Here is a 22,151-nt window from a genome sequence, read left to right as displayed (position 1 = left end):
ACTGTGTTTCTTGGGGTCCAGAATCCAAGGGACAACTCGAAAAAGGAGTTATGGCCCAAAGCAGAGTTAATGTGATCCACCTGTTTGACCTGGTCCATTTGCAAATTAGCTTGAACAAGAAGGCCTTTATAATTAACCATGCTTCATCCAGAAATATCCCTAAACCCCAAGTCCTTGTTAATCAGATAGACAATTTGGCAGGCATTTGGCAGAGAGACATTGGGGATGGGAGAGAATGTACTTGCATTTTGTCAGTTTCTATCTTGACTTTATGCATTTTTTTCATGTGGGAATTTTTAACTGAATCCACCTAAAGTTTAAGCAATTTCCTGCCCAACAGATCCTAAAAAATAATCTTGCCTCAGGCAGAAAAGGTCTCAAACGTAAACCAACAAATAAAATTCTAAGCCCCCCAACTGACTGAATGGACTCATCTTGGCCAAGGGCATTCCAAAGTAAAACTAAAAAATTAGTTCAGGTCATGATAAGAAGAGGGGACATCCAGTATGCCTCATTATACTTTCCTTCCTTTGGAATTCAGGCACAACTTACTAGCATTAACATTAAAACAGAGATCCTAAGACTGACAAAACAGTCTCTTTGTAGCAATAAGATACCAAATTCCAACCTGACTCTAGCATAGCATCACATGGCAGATAGCAGTCCCCAGAAGAAACTGAAGTATTTTACCCTAAAATATATTTATTTGACATATTTTGAAATAGCCCTGCAACGTTACAGGGCCATTGGGGAAAATTTACATTCTGAAGAGAGTCCCCTTCTTTTTCCAGGTCTTTCCCCTTGATCCAGGAGAGATTTAACTAAGAGATTTAACCTTTAAGAGTCTGATAAGAGACATTTACTGAACCTTGCTGCCTGGAGGCTTCATCTACATAACAAGAACCTTGGCTTCCACAACCTCCCTTATCTTAACTACAAACATCTATTCCTGCTGACTTCAACTCTTCAGGCAGACCTTAACCCTTTCAACCAACTGCCAATCAGGACATCTTTGAATCCACCTATGACCCGTAAGCCCCTGCTTCGAGTTGTCCTGTCTTTCCAGACCAAACCAATGTGTACCTTACATGTATTGATTGATGTATTATGTTTCCCCTGTATAAAACCAAGCTGTAACCCAACTACCTGGCGTGCATGTTCTCAGGACCTCTTAAGACTGTGCCTCAGGCCTTGGTCACTCATATTTGGCACGGAATAAATCCCTTCAAATAGCTTACAGGGTTTGACTCTTTTGCATCAACACAAACCAACTATATAGACCATGAAACCCAAAGCTGCAGCATCTCAGAGAGGCTGTCCACTCTTGCTTTGTATGCTGAGTCTGTCCTCATACCAGTACTTAATCTTCTGTTCATTTGCAGGAATGAAAGGGATAGATGATAAACTACTGTTGGGAGGCGAGGGAAATTCACTGAAGGATGGGCTTGCTCACATTAAACCATATTTATAACCTTTTGCAGTTGAAGACAATTGAACAGCCAAATAAAATAGCCCAAGAGGGAAACCAAAAAGATTTAAGATGCCTTGATGGAAGATTCTTGACAAAGTTCCCAGACTAGCATAATCCTGTTGAAAATGCAGCCCTTTCTATCCATTACCAAGAAGTTTCTATGAATAAAAGAGATAACAGCCTATGACTGGTCTTATCTGCATGATTAGTGGTGTTTATAGAACACCAATTCATTGCATGGCAAGAGAATAACTATTGCAAACTTGTTTGCAGGTATAAAAATAAAACAGAATCTGCTAAAACCAGAAACACAAGGGCTCCATTCTCTTCTATCTCTACTTATTTGATCAGTCTAGGCTACCAGTGAGCTAGGCTCTGGAGAATCCCATACAGATAAATCAAAAAATTGTGGATCTGTTATTTAAAGCTGATCAGACAAACATGGAGAAAGCTCATTTTTCAGACATTGCCTGAAATTTGACTTGAAAAGACAGGAACACATTACGGGTATAGAAGGGGCACTGATAAGAAAGGAGAATTCTAAAGGATTCTGTTCAATTCTAACTACCTAGCTGGGAATTGAACGGTAGAGTCAGGGTTGGGGAGTGATATGGTTTGGCTGTGTCCTCACTGAAATCCCATCAGGAATTGTAGCTCCTATAATCCCCATGTGTCATGGGAGGAACCCAGTGGGAGGTAATTGAATCATGGGGGCTAGTTTTCCCATGCTGTTCTGCTGATAGTGAATGAGTCTCACAAGATCTGATGATTTTATAAAAGGAAGTTCCCCTGTGCATGTTCTCTTGCCTGCCACCACATAAGATGTGCCTTTGTTCTTCCTTTGCCTCTGGCCATGATTTTGAGGCCTCCCCAGCCATGCTGAACTGTGAGTCAATTAAACCTCTTTTCTTTGTAAATTACCCAGCCTCAGATATGTCTTTATTAGCAGTGTGAGAACAGACTAATACAGGGAGGGAGGGGAGAGGAGAAGTCTCAGATATGGAAGATTACAGAAAATTCTGCAGAGAAGGTGAGGACCTTAGAACAATAAAAGTTAATTTCATTCAATTCAACATACCTGTACTTCAACCTCTTTACCTGCATCTTCCTACATTACAAATTCTCCACCCTGGCAAAGACATCCACCCCTGCCTATCTCCACCATTTCCTCCGGACCAATAAGCCTTCTACTTACTTTACAACTTCCCTACCTATCTTGGTGAAACTGCCACTGCAGAATTATAAGTAATGAGAGAAACCTAACATGACTGACTCCATCTTGCTTTTAACCCACAGGCTAAGGTTTTTCTGTTTGTTTGTTTGTTTGTTTTTGCTTATTCTAGCATGGAGGCCAAGAAACCTATGAGAAGAATTTAGTTGATAGTTAAACTTTGAGACAAGGAAAACTGATACCCCTTCTTGTTCAGAGATTGACGCCACATTCACAAGAAAGGTAGAATTATGGTAGAGGCTTGAACTTTGCTAAAGAATAGGCATAAACAATGACCTGCCACTGCCTATCTTGTTTTTCTGTAAGTTGCTTACTGTCCCCAGAGGTGCATAACCAGAGGTTGCAAAATTTATAACTTCCCCAACTACTCCTATAGATAACATCACTATTGTAAAACCTAAAGTACTGGTCTTGGAAATATTTTTCAGATTTGGCATTTCAGCAGACCAAGAGATGCCTCTAGTCCTGAGACCCCCCTCCCAGGAACTAACTCAGTTGCATGAAGACAGTTTAGATACCCCTGTGGTTTCATCCCTGGCCCTTTGATGGTTTCAGTTCCCTAACCCCCTGCCCACCAAAGTACCCTTAAAAACTCTAGCCTCTGAATTCTTGGAGAGTCAGATTTGAGAAATTTCTCCCATTCTCCTCACTTGGCTGGAGAGCAATTATTAAACTCTTTCTTTGCTGCAACATCTACTGTTTTCAGTGAATTAGTTTTTTTCAGGGCAGCAGGCAATAAGAACCTGTTGGGCTGTGACACTGGGGCCCAGGAAGCTGCAGTTCTATCACGTCTCACTGTCACTCAAAAAGTCACCAGCCCCAACCCTCATCAACAAAAGACATTTTATATGGATTTTCTTAACATAGCCACATCTTTAGAGATTTAGATATAAAACTCATGGGTATACATCATGTCATCTAAACCTACTTAGGGACCTCAATTTTAAAATATGCATCCTAATCAATTCCTTTAAGAATACACATCTTTGTGTATTTGGTTTTCTTGAAGTAGGGCCTACTTGGCACACTATTTGGTAAACTAAAAGATACATTCTTGAGTATGTTAGAGTTCAAAACTTAAGGCAGTTTCAAGCATGGGCAGATGAATATTCTTTCAGTTTGATCACTGTCAGATTAGTAACAGTTCATCTGCCTCTCTGGAGAAGTTGGCTGGGAAGACTTTGCAGATGCCTTTCACACAACCTCTGACTGAGATAAGCTCAGTGCAGAGCTGTTTGTGTATTCAGGCAATGGAAGTCAACCACAAAGGAGAAATGCCAGACATGACAAGTGAAGCAATATGAGCAGAAGATCCTCAGCGAATGACTGTTTCATTCACACAACCATCAGAAGCCAAACGACTACACCAACATTCCTTCCCATTTAAGAACTCACAGAGTCAAAACTATATCCAAGGGTTCCAGCAGTATATCTTTGGATTTCATGGTCTCCATGTAAAAACTACCCCATTAATAACTGAATTCTGTCACTTAGGAGGTCATAATATCAGACACAGACATGTGACGTTGAATGGCAGAACTAGTTATGAAGAGACATTATCAATCAGTGCCCAGTTAGGAAAACAGAAACCACTCTAGGTGTTTCAGTGTGTTAGCAGTGATGGAAGAGCAAAAGGCGATGGTTGAGGTGAAACCCATGTGACCGGGGAAGCAAAAGGAAAATTGATATTCCCCGGAGCCCATCGCTGGGGCTGATGGAACCCCTACTCCTGCCTGACCCAATCTGTGGGATGCCAGGAGTCTGCACTCCTCTGGAAGCTGCAGGAGCTCTGGAACCTACAGTCATCAGGGGCTGCTCCTGCTGGAGCCAGAGTCCAAGCTTTGAGCTGCTGCTGCTATTGCAAAAAAAAAAAAAAAAAAAAATTAGCTGGGCATGGTGGCCCATGCCTGTAATCCCAGCTGCTTGAGAGCTGAGGCAGGAGAATCACTTGAACCTCGGAGGTGGAGATTGCAGTGAGCCGAGATCACGCCACTACACTCCAGCCTGGGCAACAGAGTGAGACTCTGTCTCAAAAAAAAAACCAAATGCATATATAGCCTTTTACCACTTCTTCACCAGACATTCCCTACAGGGCAAGTTCGTCTAACTGTGTTCTCCAAGACAGAACTCTCCTTGAGAATTAACAGTGGATTTATAAACCAAAGCATGCCCACTAGGAAACTCAACTTCTGCCCTGCTTGAACAGAATCCAGGAAGCTGCCCTAGCAGGGACCTGCTATTGCCACTTGCTGGAGGTGACTTCAGATGCAGAAGGGGAAAAAAAGGATCTCCCTTCCTTCTGAGAAACAGCAAAGCTGCCCCTGACAGCCAGGAGCTGGCCTGGCACAGCAGGGCCTTGGTGTTCTGTTAGACATAAACCACTTCACAGAACATCAACATCAAACAGGGCTACTCAGGGCCAATGATGGACCAAGACAAAAACAAGACTACTCCATAGTTATGTGTGAACACAGACGAAACATGAGCACTGTTCAAACCATAAAAATGACCTAGCATTCCCCCATTCTGGCTAATATTGTAACTGAAATGCAGGTTAGTTGCTTACCGCTTGCAGAGTCCAATTAACAAGAGCGAGGTCTGGTATAAAGGGACTTATTTCCAAAGCCAGCTTAGGGGAAGAAGCACAGGCATCCCACCTTTAAATGTACCACTTTGCTTTGGGAACAGAAAGTGGGCACTTTTAAAAAGCAGGGGAGGAAGCCAGCAAGGTGGCAGTCTGCATGTTAGCTTGGTGCCTTACTTACCAGGCGGTCAAGCTAGTGATAGCTGGCATCTTCATGGGCAGGACTAAGCTGAAAACTACCCAGGTAGGAGAGAGTAGCAGGCATGTTTTTCAACTATTATCTCGCGAGGCAACCCCCTGGTGGGTGAGAGTTTCCTAGTGGGCATGCTTTTGTTTATAAATCCACTGTTAATTCTCAAAGAAAGTTCTGTCTTGGAGAACATAGTTAGACGAACTTGCCCTGTAGGGAATGTCTGGTGAAGAAGAGGTAAAAGGCTATATTTGCATTTCTTTTTTTTTTTTTTTTTTGAGACAGAGTCTCACTCTGCCACCCAGGCTGGAGTACAGTGGTGCGATCTCGGCTCACTGCAACCTGACCTCCGAGGTTCAAGTGATTCTCCTGCCTCAGCCTCTCGAGTAGCGGTGATTACAGGCGTGTGCCACCATGCCCAGCTAATTTTTTTTGCGTGTGTTTTTAGTAGAGATGGGGTTTCACCAAGTTGGCCAAGCTGGACTTAAACTCCTGACCTCATGTGATCTGCCCACCTTGGCCTCCCAAAGTGCTGGGATTGCAGATGTGAGCCACTGTGCCCAGCCTTATATTTCCATTTCTAAAGGGTTAAGTAGGAAGTGGAGAATCAGGGGAACAAGAAGAGAAAATAATAAAATGATTAAAAATAATTAAACTGACTCTTAAAAAAATGGAGGTGCTCAGTTACAATATGACTGACTACTGCTTCTTTACCGATTACAGTTTTGGCCTCACCTAGTTTTCTCTCCTTCTAGATTAGATTTATTAAGATACCCAAACATAGAATTAACCCCCAATTCCTGACATCATCTAACATCTCTTCCTTAATTAAACTTTCCCCAAAAACACTGAATACAAGCCCAAGTCCTATCATAGGTCCTTTCTAACACTATCTTACAGAGGTACCCCATAATTCCCACAGTGTGCAAGCTCCCTCACAGCAAGGAGCAAACCCCACCTTTTTCACTAAAGGAGTTCTCAGTGGTCTTTGGCTGGAGCATTAACACTTCCAACTTCCAATCTGCTGCCAGCAAAGTATGTTGGATTCTGACCATCCATTGGGAATGATGATCAAAAAAGCATGAAAGCTTGAAAGTAAGCTCTAAGCATGAAAGTAAAGGAAAATCTTGAGTTCCTTCAAGGGAAATTCCAGGCACCTAGCTGGCCCTCAGAAATAAATAAGCAACTTGATAAGCAAGAAGGTAATAGTAACTTAAAATAATAGCTAAAGAAGCCAGAATCACATGTTTGGTTCTCCTATAGAAACTACAAACAACATCCTAACATATCCCTGAGTTGTTTTACAGAAACCTGGGTCCCCACCAAATGGATCCACTGGCACTGAGACCCCAGGCAATGGGGAGCTGAGGACTGAGCTCTGACCACTATTCTTTCTTCTAAATTACTTCCTGAGGGGCCTGGATAAAGGTATACTCACAAACAGAGCTAATTCTTTTCTACTGACCTCATATTTTTCAACAAAGCGTCTCTTCCTTAACAAATTGCAAATCGGAAAATCTTTGAATCTACCTTTGATCTGTAAGACCCTGTTTCAAGACATTTCACCCTTTAGGGCAAAACCAATGTACAATTTCCATGTATTGATTTATTACTTTACATGTAACTTCTACTTTTCTGAAATTTACCCCTGCCTTTAAAAATCCTGTACCTGCAACCCATCGGGTTGTCCAACAGCCTTTGCTGGCAGCATATTCGGAGATGAAAGTGTCAACACCTCAGCCAAAGACCATCCAGAACACCTGTGGTGGAACAGGTGGGGTTTACTTCTTGCTCTGAGGGAGCTTGCACACTCTGGGAACTGTGGGGTACCTCTGTAAGAGAGTGTTAGGAAAGACCTATGATAGGACTTGGGCTTGTGTTAGGTGTCAAGGAAGAGGTGTTAGATGTTGCCAGGATTTGGGTGTCAGGACTGAAGCATTAGCTTCCCAATCTTCCTTGCTTTGTGCCCTACAAATAAAAACCTCCCTTTCTCCCACCGCAAACCCAGTGTGGATCGCTGGTCCTACTGCACCAGGTGAGCAGACTTCAAGTTTGATTTGATAACACCACCTGAGTGCTGGAGTAATTTCCACTTCACTAATCCAATTTTCTATAGTATCCAGTAACCTGCTGACCAACTCTGTTTTAGTTCTGCATCATATTGGACTTTGTTAGGCACCACATGAGATGCATTTGGTTAAAGATGCCTTTAGGTCTCCACCTAAATCCTTCACCCGGAAAGAAGAATAAAAAGCTAATTCAGGACCCAGCAGCTGGGGTCAGGTGAAAATGAAACTTGGTTTATAATCAGCTCCACTTGATGTAAATCTGAATTGAGATTGTGCTGTGCTTTTTGAAAACAATGACCTAGCCATCATTATTCTCTGCAACTGACTTGGAAGTTTCCATCTGATGAGTCAAAACCAGTCACTTGTATATTAATGAAAGAAAAAAAAATGCACCTTAAAGTGCAGCACATTAAATACACAAAGGGCTGCTGGAATGCTGAAAAGTGAAAAAGAGTCCGACTCCTTCCTCAAAGTCACACAGCTAATAAGACATTCACCGTCACCTTGGAGCTTTAGATTTGTGAAGCCATCCCCAGGCTCTGTGCCTAACATTCAAGTAGCTGCCACCACGAGCTTAGCTTTAGGATCTACATGGCCAGCCTTTCCAAAGATGTGGATAATGGTGAGATGGAGCAGGGACCCCTCTTAGGAGCCTGCTGGGCACTATCCCCAAACCAAGCATGGAAATAAAGGAAAATCTTTAGTTCCTTCAAGGGAAATTCCAGGCACCTAGCTCGTCCTGAGAAGTAAAGGAGCAACTTGATAAGCAAGAAGGTAATAGCTTATAACAACAGCCATGGAAGTTAATCATGAGATGTTTGGTTCTCTATAGAAACTAAATGTTGCGGATGAGCGGTGACTATCTGGGCCAGTGGCTGAGGGGTACAAGAATTTACCAAGGCAGTTGTGGATAAAGAAAGGCAGATTCATTAGGAACATATAAAAATAATGTTGCAAGAGGGCAATGGGCAGAATCAGCAAGAGAGCAGCTGACTGCAAAGAAACAAAGGCTTCCCAGAGATTTTATAGGATAGTTCTTGGGCTGCAGAGTGCTGTGTACCGTACTGATAACGCCAAGGTAGCAGGAAGGTAACTTGCATTCTTCTATCAACCTAGGTGTTTGATGATATTGTGAGCTATATACATTACCTACACAGGAGGGCCCTATGTGCTGGGTCATAAAGAAAGGCAGACCTATAGCTTATCTCACCCTCTTTTTGTTTATATGTCCTGAACCATGAAGAAAGGCAGACCTATAGCTTGTCTGCTTTATCTCTTTGCTTTCCTCTGGTCCTGCCAGCCTGACTCCTTTTCCCTAATTAGGACTCCACACAAGATAACATCTTAACATATGTCTCTGACTTGTTCTTCAGAAACTCGGACCCCACCAAATGTATCTGCTGGCACATAGACCTCAGATATGGAGGGACCGAGAGGACTGGATTCTTGCTGCTGTGAAAGGAAAATAAAAACTTGGAAACCCAAATCTCTGTGCCAAAAGGAAAAAATTAAGCTGAAAGCTGAGTCATGCAAGAAGCTGCCTTTTCTTTTGCTCCTAAGCAGAGAGCTACAGATAAAAGGTTAAATATCTCCACAGATAGCTACTCTACGTTCACCTTATCTTACATAAAGTGCTGATTTACTGAGCGCCAGACGGACACATAATTGACTGTTCCCCTACCTGCTCCTTTTCTCTTGCAACACGTGGATTCAGTAATGTGACCATACCATCCCTCTTTCCCCTCCAGTCTGCTTTTCCCCTTTTAAATATTGAAGCCCTCAAAATCACCTTTGGAGAAAGGCACAGACTTATCTCCTGGGTACATCCTTAACCTTGGCAAAATAAACTTTTGAATTAATTGAGACCTGTCTCAGATACTTTTTGGTTTCCACTGCCGTTCTTTGTTCTAAATTTCTTCCTGAGGGGCCTGGAGGAGGTGATGTCCACAAGCCAGACCTAACATTCTTTTCTGCTGTCTTTAGACAAAGTTTCTCTTCTTTAATCAGTTACAAATCAGAAAATCTCTGAATTCACCTATGACCTGTGGGCCCCTACTTTGAGCTGTCCTGTCTTTTTAGTTCAAACCAATGTGTAATCCCCATGTATTTGAAAGTGAAACAGGAGAGTTCCCTGATCCCCCTCTCAGGACATACGGCAGGGGTGTGAATCGCCTGTTCCCTCGTCTCCACTGCTCAAACCCCTGAGGGGAGAGGGAGCATGCAGAGGGACAGATGCAGGAGCCCAAGTGGGTATGCATTACAGTGTGCCCTTTCAGCCCTGCCATCCACAAACAGCTTAAGTGTTAATCAGCTCAATGGACACTCTGCCTTTTTGCAAGGGCAGAGGGCCGGTGTGACACCTTTCTGTATCCCAAGCTCTTTCCCAGTGTCCTGGAAGAATCAAGTCACACATGGGCTTGAAAGATGAATGTGGGGTTTTACTGAGTGGTGGAGGTGGCTCTCAGAGGGATGGATGGGGAGCTGGGAGGATGGAGTGAGAGGATGATCTTCCCCTAGAGTTTGGCCATCCAGTGGCCAAACTCCTCTCTGACAGCCCCCAGCTGAACTCCTCTCGGTGTTCAGACATTCCTCCTCTTCTCTCTTTCTCTGCTGTGTCGTTCCACCATTCATCTGCGTGTTTCATCTCCTCATCTGCTTGTCTGCTCCTGGAACCTGGGGTTCAGGGTTTATATGGGTACAGGATCGGGGCATGGCAGGCCAAAAGACAACTTTTTGGGAATGAAAACAGAAATGCCTATTCCCACTTAGGGCCATGGGGCTCCAGGCTCGAGGGGTGGGGCCTTTGCTGGGGAACCACCCTCTTCTGTCCAGTATTTCTCTGTCTCCTATCCGTATCAAAAGGAGTTAGCCAGCTTACCTTAGGCAGACAGTAAAGAAAGAGTCCCCGGAGAACCTCCGACCTGCCCCACAAGTGCTTACACCAGATATTTTATGCATATAAGGGAACTTGCACAGGGGGCTTGCTTAAACATGCCCGCAGGGGACTAAGGGCCCACATGCACACTGGGGGAATGGGGGTGGAGCCACTAGGAATTCGTGCCTTATACAAATAGGGAACCCAGTCCCATCAGCTTCTATATAAAAAGCCTTTGTATTCAACTGTGAAGGGCCAACCGGCAACCTGCTTTTCAGGACCCCTCTCTTTGCTGAGAGCTTTCCTTTTGCTTAATAAATAGTACTCCACTCACTCTATGGTGTCCGCATGCCTAATTTTTCCTGGTTATGAGACAAGAACCTGGACCTAGCTGAGCTAAAGGAGCAAAAATCCTGCATTATATTGATTTATGCCTTTGGCTGTAACCTCTGCCTCTCCGACTTAAAAAACCCTTATCTGTAAGCCATCGGAGAGTTTGCATCTTAAGCATGAGCCTCCCGATTCTCCTTGCTTGGCATCCTGTAGTAAACGCCGTACTTTTTCTTGCTGTGATCCCGGTGTCAGTGTTGAGCTTTGCTGCACTAGGTGAGTGGACCCAAGTTCGGTTTGGTAACAATGGAAAGGGGTTTAGAGTACAAAATAAATCAAATCTGCCCTTGCTTTATGCTAAAACTGGAGAAAATTAACAATTTCGTTTTAAAAGTATTGTTTTGCTGCTCAGTTGTAAACTGTAATTGTTTTAGTAAAAATATTATATATCATCAAATAGGGTGAAGTCACTTTCATATATTCATCAGCCATTTGTGTTTCCTTTGTGAATGACTTGTTTCTCTCTTTGGCTGTCATTTTTCACTTGGAGATTTTTTTTTTTTTGAATCATTGTAGTTCTTTGTCACTCGGAGTTTTAAAAAGCAAATTATAAGCATTCCTTAAATATAAAGTCACTGGCCATTTCTTTGTGATACAGTATGCAGGGATTTTTCCTGGTTTGCTGTTTGTCATTTTTTATATTTGACATATAGAAGTTTTACAAGTTTTTAGTCTGGTCTATCAATCTGTTCTTATAATTTCTACCTTTGTTGTATGATTAGAAAGTTCTTTCTGAAATAAAGGATGTGTAAATAATTATGTATATTTTCTGTTGTATGGAGTTTTTTAAACATTCAAATCCACCTGGAATTTGTGTTCATATATGATACAAGACATAAAACTATTTTTTCAAATAGTTACGTAATTATTCCTAATCTATTTATTCACTAGTCCATTGTTTCCCTCTGACATACACTTTTCTCATCTAATGAGTTATTGTGTATATCTGCATCTGATTCTGGACTGCTGTGTTTTGTCAGTCAGTATACCCCTGATCAAACAATTTTCATACTGTAACTTGGAAATGCTACATTATCTGATAGCACTCATTATCTTATCCCTCTTTTCTGTTTTTAGAATGTTTGCAGTTATTCTTGTATTAGTCTGTTCTCATGCTGCTAATAAAGATATACCTGAGACTGGGTAATTTGAAAAGAAAAGAGATTTAATGGACTCACAGTTCCAGATGGCTGGGGAGGCCTCACAGTCATGGCGGAAGACAGAGGAAGTGCAAAGTCACATCTTACATGGCAGCAGGCAGAGATAAGAGTGCATGTGCAGGGAACTCCCATTTATAAAACCATCAGATCTCATGAGACTTCATCACTATCATGAGGACAGCACAGGAAAAACCTGCCCCATGATTCAATTACCTCCAACCAGGTCCCTCCCATGACACTTGGGGATTATTACAATTCAAGCTGAGATTTGGGTGAGGACACAGAGCCAAACCATATCAATTCTTATACATAAATAAATATTTTATATTAACTTTTAATTTTTATTTTAACTTTTTTTAGAGACAGAGTCCCACTCTGTCACCCAGGCTGGAGTGCAGTGGCATGATGAAGGCTCATACAGCCTCAACCTCCCAGGCTCAAGAAATCCAACCACCTCAGCCTCCTGAGTAGCTGGAACTCAGGAAGACTGAGTAGCTGGACAGGCGTGCCACCACGCCTGGCTAATTTTTTTTTTTTTTTTTTTTTTTTGGAGAGGCAAGATCACACTATATGCCCCAGGCTGTTCTCAAACTCCTAGATTCAAGCAATCCTCCTTCCTTGGCCTCCCAAAGTGCTGGAATTGTAGACATCAGCCACTGCACCCAACTATATTAACTTATACATAGTTTGGTTAAGTACCCCCACAAAAAATCCCAGTGGGATTTTAATTAGCATTATATTAAATGTATTAACTGACTCTGATAAACTGACTGGTTTACAACGTCGAGTTTGTTATCCAGGAACTAAAATGTCTTTCAAGTCATAGTTCATGACCTTAGCAAAGCTTTGTATTCTCCTTATAGACCCTAAAAAGTTTTGGGAATTCCTGTGATATTTTATTTTTCAATAATAAATTAGATCTTTTATTTTACTGTTCAAGTGATTAATGCTTTTTTTAAAAAAGGAAAATAATTTTCTATATTTATTTTATAAATTGACACATTCCAAAATCTCTTGTTAATTCTAAGTTGCTTACTTGATTCTCTTGACATAATTTCAGGTCATTAATTTAGTAATTATTTGGGCAAAATATGTATCGGTCATAATAGTGAATGTTTAAATATTTTTATTTTTTTAAATTTTTTTATTTCCATAAGTTATTGGGGAACAGGTGGTGTTTGATTACATGAGTAAGTTCTTTAGTGGTGACTTGTGAGATTTTGATGCACCTCTCACCTGAGCACTGCACCCAATTTGTAGTCTTTTATTCCTCATCCCCTTCTCACCATTTCCTCCTGAGTTCCTAAAGCCCACTGTGTCATTCTATGCCTTTGCGTCCTCATAGCTTAGCTCTCACTTATAAGTGAGAACGTATGACGTTTGGTTTTCTGTTCCCAAGTTACCCGGGTTGCTGTGAATGCCATTAATTCATTCCTTTTTATGGCTGAGTAGTGTTCCATCGTATATATTGAATGTTTAAATAGTTTTAAAATGTAAAATAAAATTCTTTTACCTGAGTTACCTCACTTAATCCTCACAAAAATCATATGAGATAAGTTTTCTCATTCTTATTTTACAAACAAAGAAACTTAGGCTACAGAAACCTAAGTCTTCTGTAATCCACACCACCAGCAAATGGCAGAATTGGAACTTCAACACTTGGAATTGGTTAAAAATATCAGTGACATATGGGCAGGCCCAGTGGCTCACACCCGTAATCCCAGTACTTTGGGAGGCCAAGGCGTGAGGATGGCTGAGGCCAGAAGTACAAGACCAGCCTGGGCAATAAAGCAAAACTCTCTCTCTACAAAAAATAAAAATAAAAATAAAACACAATTAGCCAGGCTGAGTGGTGTGCACTTGTAGTTGTAACTGCTTGGGAGGCTGAGGCAGGCAGATCGTTTGAACCCAAGAGTTCAAGGCTGCAGTAGTTATGATCACAATAGTGCACTCCAGCCTGGGTGACACCGTGAGACTCTGTCTCTAAAAATATAAAAATTAAAAAAATAAATTACATGGAATATTATGTATTCGTTTTAAGTGATTCTGTAGCATACTGTCTAAATCAATGTTCCACGATTGTTTTTCATTTTATAGCACACACAGAAAATGATAGTATCATCATTGTCACGACACATAGAGTGGACAGCCAGCCTGGGACTCTGATCACTTTTGGACACCTGCATCGCTGGACATATATAATCCACTTAAGGCACTGCTGTTGGGATGTCGCGGTCTAATGATATGTAAAGATGTCTGTTTTACAGTGATACACTACAGTGTACTGTTGTAAGGAATATGTGAGTAAATTAGTAACAATGCCTGCAATAGCAAAAGTCCTCAGTTAGTAGCTATTATTGCCCTTTCTCTTCTGCCCTTGGGTCTACACGAAACAAGTCTTTCTTATGCGTCAGGAATGTCCTTTTGATAGAAGACAGTAGCTATGTGACCCCTGAAGAGTGCTTCCCCACCTAAACACCCCTGGTTCCTTGATGGCATGACCAAGTCTATTCCACAGAAACCTGGGCCCTCTACTTTAATATCCATGTAAGATGGCTCAAGATTCCATCCCACATTCTGTGTGGAGCCCACCCCACACCCAGCTCAACCCTCAACAGTTGCGTGAATTTCTAGGTGGATTCAACATCTTGGGGGTCCTCCTGCACCTGCTGCACTCTGTGGCATGCTCCTGGCTATTGTTCTCGGATCCCATGGCTACCTGCCCTCTCACTGACCCGCTGTGCCTGTCCATGGCCCCAGATCCTAACTTTTTCTTCCCACAGTCTCACTAACAATTGAGATTGGATTTACTACACTTTTGCTAAAGGTTTTGGGTAACAGCGGAAGAGTATAACATAGTAAAGTACAGGCAAGACACTATATTTATCATTAGACTTTAATGTCCTAAAAATGTATCAGACATTCCTCCCAAGGGCATTCTTGAAGCATAAGAGCAAGACCTGTTCTGTGTAGACCCAAGGGCAGAAGAAGAAGGGAGATAATAGCTACTACCTAGGGCTTTCGCTATTCCAGGCATGTATAATAATAAGGGCTTTACTTGTATTTACTCACTTATTCCTTTTGCTTGGTGTGATCAGCTGATTGTTAACTTTTTGATACTATACGTGCTTTCTCTTCATTTTCTGAGACCTTGGTCTCTCAATCTCTTCAGCTGTCAGAAACAACTCCCAAATTCTATACCATTTATTTGTGGAGCTGTTTATTCCTCTTTTTTTCTCCTTACCCTTAAAAAGGTCATGCCCTGGACAGGGAGACTCACCTCTCAGCTGATTTTTCTATATAAGGAGCCTTCCCCTTCAAATTGGCCGGGTATAGTGGCTCATGCCTGTAATCCCAGCACTTTGGGAGGCTGAGGTGGGCAGATCACTTGAGGTCAGGAGTTCGAGACTTGGTCAACATGGTGAAACCCTGTCTCTACTAAAAATACAAAAATTTGCCAGGCATGATGTGGGTGCCTGTAATCCCAGCTACTTGGGAGGCTGAGGCAGGAGAATGGCTTGAACCTGGGAGGCGGAGGTTGCAGTGAGCTGAGATTGCGTCACTGCACTCCAGCCTGGGCAATAGAGAAAGACCCCGTCTCAAAAAAAAAAAAAAAACTGGGCCTTCTCCTTCAAATAAACTGTACCTCTCCTCTGGTATGCAAATAAGCACACAGTCCACTTTTATTTTGAGTTGCAATTTTGTTCCTTCCGGCTACATAAGCCTCCTCACTTCCCTTGTCTTCCCCCGTGGGCAGAATCCAATTTGTCTGAGTGCCTCTCCTGGGATGCCCAGAGCTGTACTCCTGACAGATGAGGTGCTGCTGCACTCTCTCTTGTTCCAGCCACTGCACTCCCAGTAGATGCAGGTTTGGCATGCAAAAAGCCCCTTCCCATCCCCACTCCCTTTCTTAGTTATCCTCAGACTGATCCAGACTGGAGGAATCAGGAACCCCGTCCAGGTCACGGCTCTCCTGTCCCTGCTATCCACCACCCACTTATCTGAGAAGGTCACAGCAAACTTTTCCTTCAAGGAGCAAATAGGCCCAGCCACTTCACCCCAGGGAAAGCTGCATGGAAGCTGCCTGCTTTCTATGAAATTTCGTTTTAAGCATCAGGCAAATAAGAAAATGTTGGGATCTTAGAAAGCATTTTTTCTTTGCTGAATATCCACTGATGGAAATACTGTTAACTGGAAGGCAGTGGTCAGAGGTCCTACGGTGGACCCGTGACCTCCTTCGGGACCAGCCTGGGAGATGCTTCTCTTAACCTCCTAATCTTGAAGTTGGATCCTACAGATGGCTGTCATAAGAGACAGACACCACCCCCACCATCCCCAGCTTCCATCCCAGCCAGGTACCAGTCACTCTCAACCTGCTCAGTCTAGACTGCAATCCACAGCCAAACATAATTTTCTTCTGTCAGCAGCATCCCTGAACCATTTGCCTAGACACACACGTAGGGTTGTTGTCTGAAACCTCAGAAATAAAAAGTGAGCCATTTAAAGTTTTATGCTTTGAAGTGGCAAAATGATGTCACACTTGAAGGTGCTGGCCTCAAGTCCTGACCTTGCAGCTGTCTGCTTCTCCTGGCTGTTCACACGGTTGTGAGACAGCAGGCCCCCAGAAAATTCCTCGGACAGAGCCTCCTCCCAGCCTGGCTCTGCTCACTGCGCTCTCCAGTGCCTTGGGCCTCTGATGGAAGACAACGAGTAGGACTGACCTCCATACTCTGGTCTTCCCCTCATGACATAAACAGGCATGCTTCAGTGGCCCATCCCGTTAGGGTCAACTTGCTGATTTATCTGATAAAGGAACGTATGCTCACAGAGAAGCCGAGACGGGTACATTAATAGTGTGTTACATCTCCCAAGAAGGATGTTGATACAGAATTTTCAAGCAGAGCAATTGGAGACTTAGACTCACAAGACCAAAGAATCCTAGGGTATGATGGCATGCAGGGACTTAAACAATGGTATAAACCAATGCATTAACTTCCCAGATGGGAAAGCTGAGGCTCAGAAAAGGGAAGTGAGTTTTTCAGTCCTTTGCAACTACTAAGAAGTACAGCCATGCTTCCTGATTTCCCAGCCAGTGTTCTTCCAACTGCCTTTGCAATCAACTGAAATCAGAGTGGACTCAATACACAGAGCGGAGGGCCCCCAGCTCCCTCTACAGTGTCCCAGACTCCGAATGCCCCCAGCACAGCAGTCCTCCCAGGAGGAGATGAGCATACATTCACAGACAATAGGACCCCAAGGAGAAGGAGGTATAACACTAGTTCAAGAAGACGTGTTCTGCTTTAAAAAAAAAAAAAGTTTAAATTCTAAAATCAATAATGTAATAATGTGCTTGCTTTTTTTTTTTCTTTTTTTTGAGGCAGGGTGGAGTACAGTGGCACAATCACAGTTCACTGCAGCCTCAACCTCCCAGGCTCAAGCAATCCTACTGCCTCAGCGTCCCAAGTAGCTAGGACCACAGGCATGCACTGCCATGCTTGGCTTTTTTTTTTTTTTTTTTTCTGTAGAAATGGGAGTCTCACTATGTTGCCCAGGCTAGTCTTGAATTCCTGGGATCAAACGATCCTCCCACCTCAGTTTCCCAAAATGCCAGGATTATACACATGAGCCACCGTGCCCAGCCATGTGCTTGTCTTTTTAAAATATGAAAGAGTATAACATAGAAAATGGATCCTCTTCTCCAGAAGTATTAGCTATTAAGCTGTTGTATCCTTTCAAATGCTCATACACATATAAACATATGCATATTTGTATATGTTTATATGTTTGTTCATAACTGTGTATGTGTATATTCTTTTTATTTTAAATGGGCTCATACTACACATTCTGTTTTTCAGTTTGCTTTCCTTTTTTTCCCGGAATAGATCAAGCACACTTGTCTATGTCTGCACATGTAAATGTCCCTCTTATTTTAATGCCTACATAATATTCCACAGTGTTGCATATCTTACCTTATTTAACTTACTGATGAATATTTGGATTGTTTTCAGTTTGGGGAGGTTATAAATAATGCTGCGGTGAATATCTCTACACAGATCTTGGAGCACTGCTGAGATGTGTGGGATAAATTCCTAAAAAGAAAAATGCAAGTTAAAGGGGATGAATGCTTTCAACTGAATTTTTTAGAGTGAGCTGCTCTGACCCCCTTGCACAGACCTTCCCCATCCCCTGACACTCTCCATCCTTTTGCCCTGCTTTTTGGATCTCCATCACAGCACTGCACTCATCACCATCTGAGAGAGTGCATATGAACGTATGTGTTTGTTGTTCATTTTCTTCTTCTGGAAATTTCATGACAGCAGGGGCTTTGGCTGTCTTTTCACTACTGGAGCTGTTCACTGCTGCCATCCGGGTCCTAGGACAGTGTCTAGCATGTGGTAGGTGCCAAAGGAACATTCTTAAATTCATTTATTCTTCCATTCATTCACCAAATATACATTGAGCACCTTTTATGTGCCAACATTGTTCTAAACTCTGAGGATACAGCACTAAAGAAAACAGACACAAACCCCACCCTGTCGCTAAATGAATGAAAGGGGTTGTTCTAACGGGTGGACATTTGGGACTGGGGAACACTTTAAACTCTTCAAAGCACACAGCTTTTCCTCGCCAATCTAACAAAATCCTGTTGAACCACTTCATCCCTGCAGAAAGTGTCACGTGGACACATATTGATGCTGGGTCCAGAGGCAGTCTCTTCCATGTACTTTGCCACCCAGGACATGTGCTGGGAGCTGGGCAAACAGACAATCAGAATGTCCCATCAAGCTCAGTTCCCCCAACTAATGAGGACAAGCTGGACCAGAAGACTGTTACGTTGCTGACATCTCTGACATTTAATTTATAATAATGATGTTTACTTGGGCAGAAACATCTAAAATTAAACCTCCCCCTTAAAACTTAAACAGTAAATTACATTTTCTCGAACTTTCAGTCAATTCACCCATAAAAACTAGCTGTAATGTGGGCAGTAGATGCCACCCAGGAAACCACAAATGGAAAAGGCAATGGATGAGCTCAGAGAAAGGAAGGACAAGCCATTCAGGGGAGGGTCAGGCCAGCTCCTTGGAGCTTGGTTTCCTGATGGCTCACACCTGCTGGCGTGCTCGCCCCAGATCCCGAGACTAGTCTGATCCAAGGGGTGAGGACTGGAGCCCCTTTTCCCACCCTCAAATCTGTCCTTTTGCTGAGGGTTGCAGTGCATTTGCCAAGCCAAGGATGGATGCTTAAAATTGTGAAGCCATGTCGGACAACTGGTTATTGTGGATGTCTGGCTTGAAATTGCAACACCCCAGGACTGGAGCCCTGCTTTTGATAGCAAGCTGGTTTTCTGAGACTCTGAAAGTCTTCTTTCTGGCTGAGTCACTCCGTTGGGTGAGCTGGTGTGGCTTTCTTTCACATACAGTTCCTTCCCTCCAATCAGCCCAGCCACCTAACCTATGGGCTGGATCCGCTGTTGCAAGTGACCCTCCTGTGCTGGGCACTCCCACCACCTCCAGGTTTAGAAGTGAGTCTATAGGGCCCCTTCTGGCAGCTGTGATCATACAAGTGAGCTATGTTGTTTTTGGATACACACTGAATAACTCTACAGAGTGGGCTTTTTGGATGTCACAGCTGACTTCCTGGTCTAGTACACAGTGTTTTAGAGTTACTTAATTGGTGAATTGGTGTAATATCCTAGCTCATTTCAGAAGCATCTGGGGTTCTCAATAATGCGATATTAAGAGGAATAAAGGGCTTACTTCCTGTATTACTGGTACCAAGTGGGTATGTAAACCCAGTGGCAGGGATTGGCAAGGGTAGGCAAGACCTCTGATACTCAACTGATCCCCTCTCCTGATTCGTCCTGGCCTTTGCTGCTTAAATAAGAGAAATAACTCATAGAGGGCATTATGGGGCTAAGGTCATGCCTGATGATGCTTCTCCACCCCAACATCTTCACCCCAGAGAAAGATCAGAATCAAGCTAAAAACGGAACTGGGGGCAGAGCTTGAAGGGGAACAGTTGAAATTTAGAGCTTGGGCCCCCACAGGGAATGACCCTATGTGGCTTCAGCCTCCTGGGATTGGCAGTATCTTTGCTCTGCTTCTATCTTGCTCCATGTGATGGGAGGGGTAAGATGGGCCTGAGGCTTCCTGCAAAGAGCCCCCTTTTTTCCTTAGTGAACCTTTCCTTGAATTTTTCTTTTTTTTTTGCCTCTTCTATTCATTGGAATGTTTTCACAGGGAGTCTGAACTTAGGCACAAGAGACCCAAGAGTCCAAATGCTTTGCTCTTAGCAAAGGCTAAGAACCTGTCATCAGCAGATAGAATCCGTAGAAGAAGACTACATGATCTGCACCACACAAGCCCAATGGCTGAGGGTTCTGGCTGTGGCAAAGCCTTGGGTGGTAAAGAAAGGAGAATTTCCTGAGCTTGTTCTCTTTGCAGAAAACTTCCCCCAGGATCTGTCTAGTTGAGGGTCACTGTACTTAAGGAAACTGTTGGTCAAGGACTTGGACGTTCTAGATTATGGCTCCTGGACATTTCTGTCTCCTCCTCTGCCCTCCATACTCCCCTCCTTACCCCACAGAGAACAGCCAAGCCTATAACTTTCATTTTCTGGAAAGAAATTAGTGACAAGAATACTGGGAACTTTGCATCAGGCAAAATGAAGTTTTACACATCCCTAGTTAATCTCAGAAAGTACACGCCTCAATTCTTCTTAAAATTTTAAAGAATACATCCCAACTACTCATGCAAAGTCCTTTTCCTGCAACTATGTTCTTTTCTTTAGGCTTGTGTGAGGGCAGTGAAGGGTTCAGTCCACAATCTGTTGCATTTCAGTCCTGACTTTGTGATCCCAAACACAAGCTTCCAAATGGGGCTCATAATTGTCTAGACAAGGATTCTAGGGGAAGCTGGGGTCACTTGGTTCTCCCTGAGAGATCAACAGCTAAACAATGCAAAGAAGCATATGACAAAGTGTGAATCTGGGGACAGGCAAAAATGAAGGAGTGGAATCCTTAGGCTTTGCTACAGAGAATGTGTTACTTCTTTCTTTTTAAGGTTTTTTTAATAACACAATACTGTCTTCATTTTTTAAAACAGTGGAAAAATACAGAAAAGCAAAATACAACACAAAATCTACCAACTACACTTCCTCTGCCATCGAGAAAAAAATCATGGTGATATTTTGATGATTATCTTTTAGAATTGTTATCTCGGCAACTGTGTGTGTGTCTGTGTGTGTGTGTGTGTGTGTGTGTGTGTGTGTGTGTGTGTGTGTATTTTTAACCCCCAGTGGTTAAAATCTGCACATTTAAAAAAGCTTTTTCCCTCTAGTGGGAAAATATATAAAATTTATAAAACATATAAAATACATAAAACTCTGTTGCCATAGTCATTGGGATCTTTTTTCCCCCATTAAATTTTCTAACTAGCTATTGTTGGCTTGTAAGAAAATATTGATTTATATATATATATATTTTTTGAAAGACACAAAATTTTATATATATTATATATATTTTATATATAATATATATTTATATATTATATATTATATAATATATTATATATTATATATTATATAATATATAATATATTATATAATATATTATATATTATATAATATATTATATAATATATTATATATTATATATTATATAATATATTATATATTATATATTATATATTATATTATATATTATATATTATATTATATATTATATATTATATATTATATTATATATTATATATTATATATTATATTATATATTATATATTATATATTATATTATATATAAATATATATTTTATATAAATATATATTTATATATATAATCTACATTTTATATATTATATATATTTTATATACAATATATATTTTATATATAATATATTATATATTTTATATATAATATATTATATATTTTATATATACATTTTATATATAATATATAATATATATTTATATATATTATATATTTTTTATATATTGTATATTTTATATATTATATGTATTGTATATATAATATATATATTTTATATATAATATATACATTGTATATATAATATATTTTATATATAATATATACATTGTATATATAATATATTTTATATATAATATATACATTGTATATATAATATATTTTATATATAATATATACATTGTATATATAATAT

General features: G+C 41.4%; 1 protein-coding gene across 5 annotated transcripts in view; it reads right to left on the bottom strand.

Moving 5' to 3' along the window:
* Positions 1-22,151, bottom strand: part of TMED3 (transmembrane p24 trafficking protein 3) — a 102,636-nt gene that overhangs the window by 37,234 nt on the left and 43,251 nt on the right. For 4 of the 5 annotated variants that reach the window (XM_063698756.1, XM_063698757.1, XM_063698758.1 and 1 more), the window contains exon 3: positions 17,940-18,059. The exons of the other annotated variant lie outside the window; for it this stretch is intronic. In XM_063698756.1, the coding sequence (XP_063554826.1) occupies positions 17,940-18,059 (120 nt within the window). The remainder of the gene's footprint in view (positions 1-17,939; positions 18,060-22,151) is intronic. 5 annotated transcript variants of the gene reach the window in all.

This window comes from Gorilla gorilla, chromosome 16, assembly GCF_029281585.2.
Source record: "Gorilla gorilla gorilla isolate KB3781 chromosome 16, NHGRI_mGorGor1-v2.1_pri, whole genome shotgun sequence".
Lineage (NCBI taxonomy): Eukaryota > Metazoa > Chordata > Mammalia > Primates > Hominidae > Gorilla > Gorilla gorilla.
This window is presented reverse-complemented; position numbering and strand designations above follow the sequence as displayed.